The sequence below is a fragment of the Choloepus didactylus genome, chromosome 5, assembly GCF_015220235.1.
Source record: "Choloepus didactylus isolate mChoDid1 chromosome 5, mChoDid1.pri, whole genome shotgun sequence".
Lineage (NCBI taxonomy): Eukaryota > Metazoa > Chordata > Mammalia > Pilosa > Megalonychidae > Choloepus > Choloepus didactylus.
In genome coordinates, this window is record NC_051311.1 from 49,027,014 (window position 1) to 49,039,687 (window position 12,674).

General features: G+C 43.3%; 1 protein-coding gene across 1 annotated transcript in view; it reads left to right on the plus strand.

Moving 5' to 3' along the window:
* DENND11 (DENN domain containing 11) overlaps window positions 1-12,438 on the plus strand; it is a 50,005-nt gene extending 37,567 nt beyond the window's left edge. The window contains exons 5-9 of the mRNA XM_037836001.1: window positions 2,015-2,153; window positions 3,143-3,274; window positions 3,490-3,640; window positions 4,399-4,467; window positions 6,228-12,438. Of these exons, the coding sequence (XP_037691929.1) occupies window positions 2,015-2,153; window positions 3,143-3,274; window positions 3,490-3,640; window positions 4,399-4,467; window positions 6,228-6,423 (687 nt within the window). The 3' untranslated portion in view covers window positions 6,424-12,438. The remainder of the gene's footprint in view (window positions 1-2,014; window positions 2,154-3,142; window positions 3,275-3,489; window positions 3,641-4,398; window positions 4,468-6,227) is intronic.
* The last annotated feature ends 236 nt before the right edge of the window (window positions 12,439-12,674 follow it).

Consider the following 12,674-nt stretch of genomic DNA (forward strand, 5'->3'; position numbering starts at 1 on the left):
TAGAGAGGGACAAAGCTGAAAAAAAGAGAAATTAAAGCCGGAGAAATGTCATTTGCATACAGTGTAAAAATAGTTTGTTATGAGAGAGATGGGGCAGTTGAACAAGGCCAAGAGGGATGAGGTCTCTGAAGCTGTGAGTCTTGGAAGAGAAGGGTCGAACCCTGTGGTTGGTTTTCAGCGTTTCTGTGGGCTGGGCCTGGGGCCCTTCCCAGGAAGGGGCATGTTCCCTCTTATCTCCATGCCTTGTGCACACGGGTCCCTCTGCCAAGAACCCCATCCCTCCAACTCATCCTCTGTGTTGAAGCTTAGACATCACTTCCTCCAGAAAGTCTGCTCTGTTTCTCCCAGAATTGTGCTCCTAGGCTCCCTGTCCTTCTCCCACCACAGCTCTTATCAGGCTGTATTTTAATTGCTTATCTACCTGTCTTTTTCTCCTACTGGCCTATAAACAACATGAGGGCAGGGACTGGGTCTTTTTTGTTCATTGTCAGAACCAGAATACTTAGTACAGAGCCTGACACAGAGTAAACACTTAAGAACTATTCCTTGAATGAATGAATGAATAAATAAGATGAGACTTGATTAAGGATCATTTGTTCTCAGATTCTAAGGCCTAGGACACATTGGTATAAACCTCTGCCTTCATGCTATATAAGCACATGTTAAGGGCCTGCAAATATCAAGAGGGAGGGCTGAGAAGAATCTAAACATGCTTTTTGGCTCCTTTTCCTGGCTGGTTGCTGTTTTACCTTCGGGAAAGATTGTGCATGGAGGGATCTGACCGGACTTAGCTGCTTGGTGCCTCTTCTTGGTCATTTGGGACTTGGCAGAGGTGTAGGCAAGCAGGGCATGCTAAGCTAAGTACAGCGTATCTCCTGGCCTGGGGCAAGTGGGTGCCATCTATGCAGGGCCGATGTCTTGGTAAGGGAAGTTCTCTCCCAGGCAGCTTTGGAGGATGTGGGATGGCCTAGTCTGGATTGGCAGGGTGGGCAGCGAGCCTGCGTCAAGTCTCAGGTGTGGGGCACTCCCAGAGGGCTCCCAGTTGCTAAATCCCAGCACTCAGCCTTGGTGTCTGCTTGCTTCTCCAGAAGAGGGCCACTCACCTGCCTCCCTGGTGGGTGCTGAGCAGTTACCTCTGATGCTTTAGCATGGAAGTGGCCTTCCGAAAAGCTCACAAGGCCGTCTAGTCTGTAGCCCTTCTGTTCTGTCCAATGACGGCGGCAGTTCCCACAAATTGGGCTGTAACACCATCCTAAATGTTTTCCCTGTGGTCCTCGTAGCCATAGGGGGTAGGTGATGGTCCCCTCATCTTAGAGGTAAGGAAAGTAAACCAGAAACAGAACCAACTTCCCAAGGCTGGGCTCAGAATTCAGCCTCTTCAGAAGTCTGAGCTCAGGCTCTCAACCCCTAGGCTATTCCTTGCTCCTAGAAGGCAGCCCTCAGGGGCTGACAGGCTGCTTGCATTTAGCATTTAAAGGGAGAGTGTTAGGTGGTTGAAGCCTGGCAAGTTGTTACGCCATTAGGCCCTGTGGGTTCTTCCTACCTGTATGCTATGCAGACGTACCTCACTTTGCACAATATCCGGATTCCTATGTATTTGAAAATTTATCTGGGACTCTGCTCATTGTGTTATTCCTTACAGTGCTCAGTGGTGTTTTGGTTTGAATTTTCTTAAGTACTTCAGATATACTTTTATTTCTGACTTTTAAAATGTTAAATTCAGCATTGTTTCCTCTGCACCTCGTTCCCTCTAATAAATGATCCCTAAACCCAAACTTCAGTGTGTCAGGGGAGCTTATGTATTTATAGATACCCAATTTAAAGATAAGCCCTTTCGGTGTGAGAAGTACCATTTAGTGTGGAAGTAAACATACTTTAATATACTTTGGATTTTTGCGGGGACAGAGAGAGAGAATTTAGAGCCCATGCCTGTTCTGAATACTTTTCCCAGTGATATTTCTAACAAGATACTCCTTCCTTCTTCTACCCTTTCCCTGCTTTTTATTTTTTTCAGATCACACACCCAGCTGGCTGCATGTCTCAGTTTATTAAGTTCTTTGGAGAACAGATCCTCATCCTCTGGAAATTTGCCTTACTTCGAAAGCGCATTTTGATATTTTCACCCCCGCCTGTGGGAGTTGTATGCTACAGAGGTAACTAGAAGCAAACATTGAGGCACATCGGAATGGAAACTGCCTGGGTTGGTTTTAGGCCTGGGAGTAATATGATTGGATGTATTTTAGGGTGTGCGCTCTCATGGCAGTGTAGAGGACGGATTGGGTGACAAATCAGTGCTCTGGTGAGAGAGAAGGGTCTGGATTAAAGCAGAAGGGGTGGGTTCCAGATATATTTAAGAGATAAACATGACAAAATGTGGTGTTTGACTGGGTTGTGAGGTTCTGATGTGTGTGAGGTAGCAATGAAGGAGAGTACAGGATGGAACCACCAAATAAGGGACCCAAGAAGGAGCAGCAGAGGGGTTGGTTTGACAGAGGTAACTCTGGACATGGTGAATGTGAGCTGGGAGGCAGAAGTACATCAAGGCACTCATAGAGATGGGTCTGGACCTTTGGGGAAGTGTTGACGACTGGCGATTACGATTTGAAATGATAACCGTGGCGATGGATAGCATCATGTGGGGAGAGCACGCTGAGTGAGAAAAGGCAGATCAGTGTTAAGATAAAAGCATAGGAGCTGGAGCAGTAGAGGTCAACAGCAGAGACTGAGGCAGGACAATCTGACAAAGGGGAAGAACCAGAAGATGCATGGGGTACAGAAGCCAAGGGAGGTAAGAGTTTTGAGAAGGAGAAAGATCAAGTGTCCAGACCTAGTGAGATAAAGACTGAAAAATTGGGTTTGGTTCGTACATCGTTTTTGTGACCTGGGAGAGAGCACAGGATGGAACCACCAAATAAGGGACCCAAGAAGAAGCAGCAGAGGGATTGGTTTGACAGAGGTAACTTTGCTCTGTGACCTCAAAAACCTTGCCCCCATCTCAGAATGCCAGTACCACCTGGTTACTCAGGTACCAGGATAGCACAAAGCAAAACCCTCGGAGGGTGACGGTTCAGAAGAGGTGTTGGCCAGCAGGCTTTGCAGACTGTCCTCCTCTCCCCTCCTCTGCCCTCACCCCACCCCCCAGTGTACTGCTGTTGCTGCTTGGCCAACATTTCCCTGCCTGGCATCGGGGGCACCATTCCTGAGTCCAAGCCTTTCTTCTATGTGAACGTGGCTGACATTGAGAGCCTGGAGGTGGAGGTGTCCTATGTGGCCTGTGAGTATGGGACCCTTCCTCGTGTCTCTGCCCACATGAGCCCGCTGTCACTACCTATGTGCACCAGCTCGGCTGGGAGCCATGCTCTGGCCTCCCAGCTCCCCAAGAGCCTTTCTGCTCATCTCAGACATGGGGCTCCTGGCCTCTTTGTTTTTGGCTGGTTCCCTTCAGTGACAGCCTCATGATGCCCACCTCCTTAACCTTGGGTTTCACAGGCACCACAGAGAAGATTTTCGAGGAGAAACGTGAACTGTATGATGTCTATGTGGATAACCAGAATGTGAAGACACACCATGACCACCTGCAGCCCCTGCTGAAGCTCAACAGTGCTGACAGGGAGAAGTACCGGCGGCTCAATGAGCAGAGGTAGTGGGAGGCCCAGGTCATGTGCACACATCCATGGATGACAGGGACACAGCTAAGGCTAGAGAAGAGTTGGGTAGCCCCCAGGGAAGCCAGAGGACTTTCTGTAAAGCCTGTCCTTTTGCTGGGGCCACCGAGAAGTGAGTGCCTCTGCTTCCTGTCCTGCCCATCCTTTCCCACATGGTTCATTTCTGCATCTGTATTCTGTCTGGGTGATGGGAAGTAAAGGGAAGTCCTACAGTGAAGAAGCCAGACTCCCTGCATATTGCCCTGACAAGAGGGTAGCAGATAGGCATGGGGTGATTTCTTTCTGATAGACTTGGGAGTGTGGGAAAAGACTAGGCTAGTTTCCAGATTCTCAAAAATTACCTTGTTTAGATTTTTACATTGCTTGTTTAGACTTGTGTTTGAGCACCTACGTTGCATGGATCTCCATAATGGAAACTTTTGTATGCATTATCTCATGAAATTCTCAGCGATTTGATTCTTCTGTGAAATCATGGTATTATCATCACTCCCATTTTATGGACAATTAGGCAAGTCCAGAATGCTTGCCACTTGCTGAAGATTGCACAGGGTTGGAACTGGCACTGAAACCTGGGGGTTTTGACCCCAAGCCCTGTTTATTCTCTCCTTGACTTTGGACCGGGGGCCTGCACTGGCTGGTGTTGCTTCCTGGGCGGTGGTGCCCATTGCAGATTACCTGTGCCTGGGGTCCTTGGAGTTGTGCCAGGGTTTGATGATGCTCTGCTTTACAACAGGCAGATGCTGCTGTATTCCCAGGAAGTGGAGGAAGACTACCACCCTTGTGAAGAGGACCTCTTTGTGCTGTAAGCCCTGTGGCAGTGGTTGTGGGTCTCCCTGGGGATCCCTTCAGCACTAACTGCTTTAGGTTGTGGAGGACAGACAACCTTGATTCCTCTCACGTCTCTGCAGGCCAGGGGTGTCCTTTATTGCTGCCAAGGACACCTAGAGCTGGGCTTTATACAGAGGCAACCCCAAGCCCTGAAATGTCATTTAGGGAGAATGCAAGGAGGAAGGGAAAGAAGGAGGGAAAGGTCATTAACAGAAAATGGAAGTCCTGTGCATGTTCATTTTTTTCTTGGGCATTTATTTCCAGGGTACCAACTGCATAGAAGCTGTCTGTCCCTCAGATTCAGGAACTCTTTTCATCCACTGCTTCCTTTAAATAGGCAGTTCCTTATGCTGAGTATTATGGGATAACCTGGAAATTTCACTCAAATCTAATGAAATCTAATTTACCCAGATCTGGTGGGGTGGGGGGTGCACAGGCTTTATCCCTTACGGCATCAATTTCATTCATAAGCAGCTGTGTGTGAAAGCGTTCAATGATAAGAACAGAATTGTAATCGAAACTGAAAGTTGCCCCAGCTTCCTGTTTGGTCTTCCTACCCCATGTTCTGTGCGGGGGTGGGGAATAGCACATGCAGTTAGAGCAGTTTCTGACACTGGAATGTTTAAACCTTAATGTTGACGTTGCAACTAAAGGTGCAGTACTTTGACTCTTAAAGTCTGCTTTCTAACCCAAACATACTGTTAGATGTCAGTGCACCTGGGAATTGAGCAAAGATCCAGGTACAGTCTCATCCAGACTTGACACATACCACTGGATCTGAAATTTCTGTGCATTCAGAGCTTTTTGAGGCACTAGGCACCTTTGTTAAACCCGAGAGCTCTGGTGGAGCACAGCTTTAAAATCTAGACAATTAATGCCTTTTCTGAAAATGGCATTATTCATATAGTACTGTAAGGCAGTGACATTTAAATCTTGCTCTGTGCATAATTTTCCAAAACAAACACACACACAAAAGAACCAAGGGTCACGTTGAGCCATGCCAGTATCAGCAGCTACAGCGTGACTTCCCTTTCTCCGTCATAGAAAACCTTCACTTCCAGTGTTGCTGGCTCCAGAGCATCCCTGGGCTGTCCCAGCTTGTCAGAACATCACTGTTTCTGCTCATGTGGACAGTTTGTCAGCCTCGTGCTGTCTGCAGTGATGCGGGGGCTGGAGAACCATTTCAGACCCTTTCTCTCTATTACGGCTGATCTGTCACCACTAGCTCTAATTACCTATCCGGGCCTTTAAAGGTGAATTTCAGTTTCTCACTTTAAGCCTTCACCTCAGAATTTCATTATCAGGTTTTATTTTGTTTTGTTTTTGTTTTTTATTAAACATTCTCTTCCCCTGTGATGAAGCAGAGAGGAAAAAACAGTATCTGGAGTCCTTTCCCTGAGTCTGAGTTAAACTGCTAATACCTGCCTCTTAACAGGAAAATGAAGTTTTGGCAGCCAGGCTATCACTTGCTCAGAGATTTTTCTTAACCACACCGTGATTAACGCCAAATGGATTCTTTACTAACCTCAGTAGCACTTTACCACCTTTTAGCTTTTATAGTTTTCTTCTTTTTTAAAAGACAGCTCTGATTTATTTTGAAACGATTGATTTAAGAGTACGTTAAACATTAAACCAAAATCCTTGTGTGGGTTATCTGCTGAAGTTTTTTGTTTTGTTTTGTTTTGTTTTTGTCCTTTCTTGCCTCCTTTCCTGTGTCTTGTTTTGGAAATGCAGGTTTTTCCTAGAGCAAAACAACCGGATATTTCAGACTCTGTTGGAGGTATCTGCCAGTCAAGACAAAACCCTGACAGCAGAACATGCCAGGGGCATGGGTCTGGACCCCCAAGGAGACCGGAGCTTTCTTATGGACCTGCTGGAAGCCTATGGCATCGATGTCATGTTGGTCATTGACAACCCCTGTTGCCCATAGGAAGTGGTGAGCCACTCTCATGTGGGCTGAGAGCAGCCTGGAGTTCAGCCCAGGCCCATAAAGGGCCTCCTTTTTTATTAAGTCGATACCATGGAATATTGTTTATCCTTTCCAACAAATGTAATTTTTGAAATTTCCTTTCTTCCCTTTCCTTTCCTTTCTTTCACCTTTGGTTTTATGTCCTGCTTTGGTAGGATGTTAGAATCTACCACTTTCTCCCCAGAACTGCTTGTTCTTTGAGCCTGGTTTGATCCTAGGAACTATAAAAGTAGATTCTCTTATTTCACTCATTGTTGAGTGACTTGGGGAGATGTGGTGAAGGCCATATATTACTAGGAGAAGATCAAGCCCTGGTAACACTGAGGTGGACTATTCATAAAGTCTGTACATTCTTTGTCTCTTGATGTATTCAAGCAAAAGACAGCTATGTGTCCAGTGTGGCCTTAGATGGTCATCTGCCTGAAGGCAGATGCTAGACCAGATAACCTTTCGAGATATTTAGTGGTTCTAAGAGTCTATATAGTCTTTGGATCAAATTCCTTTTCTTGTTTTGGGGGGCAAATCCCTCTCTTCTCTGTTCACTTGAGTAGAGACCTCAAAGAGGGACCAAAAGGGTATTTTTGACACCAGGTATGAGCTTCTCTAAGGACAGGATGATAGGGAAGGTTGTTTATTAGTCAGCTGAAAACTAAAATTGTAGAATGAGGCCTTGAAAGCTTTCTCAAAGTAAGTTAATGGTGGCTGGCCAATGTGATGGTCCTTTCCCTGATCCTCTCCTCCTGGGATGGATTGGAGTATTCCTAAGGCCCATTGCTGGCCTTGGAGCCTACAAGCAAATTCATTTCACAATTTAGTCTTCTTTAAGGGCTAAACATCTTCTTGGAGTAATTTGGGTATTTGTAAAGGGCATAGTGCATAGCAACCAAAGGGCAGAGCAGTCAAGCTTTGGAGATGAAGAAGTAAGTTTATTTATATGGATGAGAGTTTTTTGGAGGCATAACCAGCAGAGCCTCTGGATCAGATAAGATTCACTGGATTTTGAAATCTAGCAAGTATGTGAGCTGACTAAGTCAGAAGTTGTGGTATGGTGTTAAGAAGACTGTTTACCAGTTTGGAGTTTGGATCCCTGATAAGCAGACTTCTCTTCAACAGTGACAATATTCTTGAACTAAGTACTTAGGGCAAGAGACCTAACAGATTTGTTAGAGAAAATTTGACAGTGCCTTCTCCCAGCAAAGTGGTCAAGGAACGCTTGAGTGTCACTAATGAATGCATCTGCTTTCCTATGAAATGTTTTGGTCTGGGGCCAGTCCTATTGCTGCCTGCTTTGGCAGGGTGTTTGATGGATGCCAGCTTAGATGAGACAGCAATTGTTTGTTAAGCAGACTCAGGAAGCCAGCTCCTGTGAGAGTAGTGTTTAGGTCTTTTTGGCCATACTTTAGGATCTAGACTTGAGATACTGCGTTGTTGGTGACAAATGAGTTCTTCCCCTTCAGCCTTCCTGTCTGGCTCTGTTACTGGAATAGCCATCAGTATATCCATGTCTGTGACTAAGATCCTGCCAGGCTAATGTACACAGCAGAGAGAAATAACTTCAAATGGATGGATCATAAGTCTTCTCTCAAGACTAGATTTTTATAGCTTATTGCTTTATTCAAATGTATTTTCACTATAGCTCCTTGATAAGAAGTTCAAGAGTTAAGAAATTCAGATATGTGGCCGTGCAAACAGACATTGATTAATCAAAGTAGAATCTTTTATGTAAATATATAAATACATTTGGGCATTAAAATGTAAAGTATACAATGATACATTTTTCTCCTCTGCAGTGTGGGTTTAGCCATCATTTCAGTGATGTGTGTTTACAAAACAAACAAAAAAAAACATATCTTTAGATGTTGAAGCTTCTCCATTATGTTTTCCTTTGAGACCAACCTTCTCCTCTTGCCTCTCAAGAGGGAGCCTTTTTAACTTAGGTCACCTAATGGTTATTTTTAGTGGTATTTTAAGGTTCAAGGTTTTCTAAGTTGGGGTGGGGGTGGTTAGGAGTAGGGGTATAAGTGAAAGGAAAGGTCTGATTCTCTTGGACGACATAGGCAGACCCTTCTTTTCTGGAACTGGGGAATTGGTTGGAAGGATACTCTCTTTAAGAACTTGTTCCAGAGCCTTTTCACATATGAACACTTGTTTTGTACGATATTTTCACTCCAAGCTCAGAAGTACTGCAGGGAAGACGGTAAGATGAGAATGAGGTTCTGGTGTTTACTTTTGAATGATAAGTCAGGTAACTACATCCCATTACAGGCAGCTGTCTGATTGGCATCTCCTTGCGTTTGTGCTCACACTCATGCAGAGGACCAAAGTATGGGTGGGCCTGGAGGGAAATGTACCAGTGAGGCAGTGGCATGTCTTAGTTCATAAGGAGCCTGGGTGAAGCTGACCCCAGAGCAGAATTTCTCCCCTCCCTCACTGTATTCCTTTAAGAAAGAATCCAAGGATTCAGTCCTTCCCTACATTGCCAGCTTCCTTGCAGGGCTAGAAATCTAGTGCAACACCTCTGCCTGGCGAACAGAATGCTCTTTAGCTCTTTCATTATCTTTGTCACTGTTTATCACCCCCAAAGTATTTCTTGGCTAGGTTGTGGTGTGACTCTTTTTACTGAGGTCACCTTTTGAAGGCTTGCTTTGTTCCAGACTTTCCCTGTTTCCCCAAAAACTGAAGTTAGCAGGCACAACTCAGCATCATTTGCTGCCAGTTCCCTATAAGGGAATTAATTTGTGAAGTACCTGATAGGAATATCTACACAGTGACAACAGAAGCTAGGAGCCACACAGGCCACTTTTCCATTACCCTTGAAATATTTTCTAATGAGGAACTATCTGCTTTTATTCAGAAGGTGTTCCCAGAAATCCTTTTTTACTGCCTTCTAAGTTAGTAAGCTCTGAAGGGGTAGAGGTTATTCCTTCTGGAGCAGCGTTGGAAACCTAGCATGTGGGTGCCTTTCTGATGATAGCCTTCTGCCCTTCCCTACTGTTGGACTCTTCTCTCTTCCCCTCCCTGCCTAAGCCTGCTTTGTGTTTCTGGGAACTGGAAGCCTGATTTGGTCCCATGCTGTGAACCATGTGCTAACCTGGAAGTAACTGCTGACCTGTGATGCCTGCGACTGCCCTATCATCCCGGAATCAAGGTAGAAGAAATTCCAGGTAGCTAGATCCTTGTGGGGACTGGAATCCAGGCTTGGGGTTTATCGGTATTCACATAAAATATGACAGAGGCCTGTTAAAGTAGATTTTTTTTTTTTTTATTTAGTTTTGTAATCTTGGTAGAGTTAATACTCAGCCTTTGGGAAAATGTTCCGTTGCCCTCTGGCTAAGAACTCTTTCTCCACAAGGAGTCCGAAATGGCAGGGCTTATCTCCTACCAAACTAAAACACATGAGCCAAATAATTTGTCTTTGGCTTCAGTTAAACCTGAAGCATTCTTCACACTTGCTATGGATCCATTTCAATGAAAGTGTCCTACCTGAGGCCCTGTGCAGTCCTTAGTAATTTATGATTGCAACAAATTAGAGGGCATTTGCCTTCCATATCCATTGTAGCATGCTGCCTTCCATTTGGTTAGAGGAGAGGGGCTGAATTCAATATAGTGATAGAAATAAATTAGCACAGTGGTGAAGATAATTCCAAATGTCACACATGAAGATTTGCTTATCAGTGTATCTGTATGATATTTTAGCTAGGAGATAAGGATAAATTTAATCATAGCTGAGTTATTTTTAATTCTGGTGACTATGAGGATTAACTTGCATGTCTATGTAGATAGAAAATTCTTCTAAAAAGATATTATTCACCTTTACACCTAGGCCTTTAGGGAAACTTTTGTAAAGGGCAGTAATGAATTAACCTTTTAATGGTAATGCATCAACCCTTCAAGAAGAGGCAGGAACCATAGGGACCATTTTGTTTTGCTTTTCCTTTGAAACCACACAGCTCAGGGAAGGATTGAGAGGATTTCTCCAGTCCCATTAAAGTTCATCCCTGGGGAGGTAGAGAAGAGAGGGGAGGGTGATGCTGAATAAAATTATAAGACAGTGTTCATCTTGACAGTAAGCTTGCCTTAGTTTTTGATGACAGCTCTAAATAAGCAAGAAAATTAATATGGGGACCAACATACATGGGCTTTTATCTCCCTGTTAGGTTCCTGACTAATGAGCTCAGAACTTGTGAAAGGTCCAGCGTTTCTATCTTCTCCTCTGTACCCCTTGGTTACACTTAGGACCCCTGATATGAGACTCCTACAGACTAATAGGCTTACCTCAGCAGGCCAAGTCCCATCCCTTCTTATTTCAGGAAAACCCTTTTCTGATTCAGGTAGGGAAAGAGAAGGAGTTAAGAGCTCCCAGTCATGGGTTTTTAATATTCCATTTTTATTACTAATATACCTCTGTTTCTAGGAGCAATTGGAGCACTACTGTTGTGGGAAAAAGCTAACTGTGAATTAAGTTAATGTTTTTCTTAAAAATGGAAGTTTATTTTTATATCGATTTACTATGTGTGAATTGAGTATGCAGATGTTGAAATGAAGGAAATTTCAAAACTATAATCCTAGGAGAAATGAGCAGTTCTGTAATTTGGTAGTGGCTGAGACCCCATATAAGTTTCATTATGTAAATATATTCGAGCATTGACATAAGGAGATTGTGTTGTGAAATCTTAATGCAATCTTTAGGAAATAAAGTTGACAGTCTTGGGAGGATGACATACAAACACCAACCTTAAGTAAAACTCTTGTACAAAAGAGGGTAAATGTGATCATTCTGACTATTAGGCTCTTAGTTAAATGGGGGAGGAACAAGGGGGTAATTTTATAACTGGCACTTTAATTCATCTTTGAAGCTAAAATATAGGGGCAGTTGAATGAAATTCCAAATTTAGAAAGGGAATAAGAAGATTCTAGTGCTATGTAGACAAATGATGGAGAAATAAAGCCCTGCGTTCATCTCTTTAGAGTTTATTCTAGAATTTCAGCATAGCATGGCCTTTTAGAGCTAATAGTATCTGAATTCAAAAAAATCTATTTAATTACCACAGTAGAAGGATAGGTGTGAATTAATTATGTTTGCTTTTGAATGCCTATTTAGACTGATAATAAATTTACTTTGCTTTCTAAGGACAGTTAGGGAATGTGGGGGTAAGGTAAGGTATTATGAATTAGCCAGAGATGATTCACAAAATAAAAAATCCACACAGAGATAATTGAGTTAGCCAGTTGCAAATATATTTAATTTACATTAAAGTGAAAACGCCTTTCTTCAGATAAATTAAAGTCTACAAAAAGTTTTGAAGGTGGCATTAGGGGATAAAAAACCTTTGAATCTAGCATGCCCCCAAAAAATGTAAGTGAGGAAAGGTGTAAATTCTGTGCTTTTGAACTGACTGGCTAGGAGATTTAGGGGTATAGAGTAGAGGAAGACAAAATTAACTTCCTTTATCTACCCAGAATTTGCTTGCTACATTTTTATAAGACCAGGAAATAAGAAACCTTTTCTGAAAAATAAATAATTGTAGCCTTGGAAAAACTGTTTTCCTATTTCTTCTGAGTTAGGATCAGCATAGCCTCCCTGTCACCTTAAATGTAAAAACCCCTATTTTGAGTAATTCCCTAGCTTAAGTTATAGCAATAACAGAGACTGAATCTATTTTTGCTTCAAGTCTTTCCCTCACATTATGAAATTAGTAAGACACTTCATAAATTTTACCCTGAACACCACTGCCTAAGGTATATTGGTATTTCTCTCTGTTTTTAGAGGTAATCCTTTCTAAGACCTAAAAAAAAAAAAAAAGTTGGGGTTAATCCTGAAGCTAAGACTAAATGTTTCTTGAGTTGATTTTGTTCTGTGTAACATCTGCATATATCATATTTGTATATATCTGAACCAGGTTGTGTGCAGAGAGGTTAATATAACTATATTTACAGAAAACAGTTTTTACAATTAAAGTCACATTTTAAAATGAACACGCGTGCTGCAATCCTTCACATGGTCTAAGAAATGTGGTTTGTGGTAAGAAGGACTTATATCCCAACCCATGGGTGTTGACTGCTGACTTCCCTTACTGTAATGATGGAGGAAACCAGACAGCTGGTGTCCCGAGGACATGGTCTGGATAAACATTCCCCAGGAAATGATACCAAGAGTTGTAAATAACTGCTTCATCCAGGAGCCAAGACCGTGCAACCTCAATCATACTACA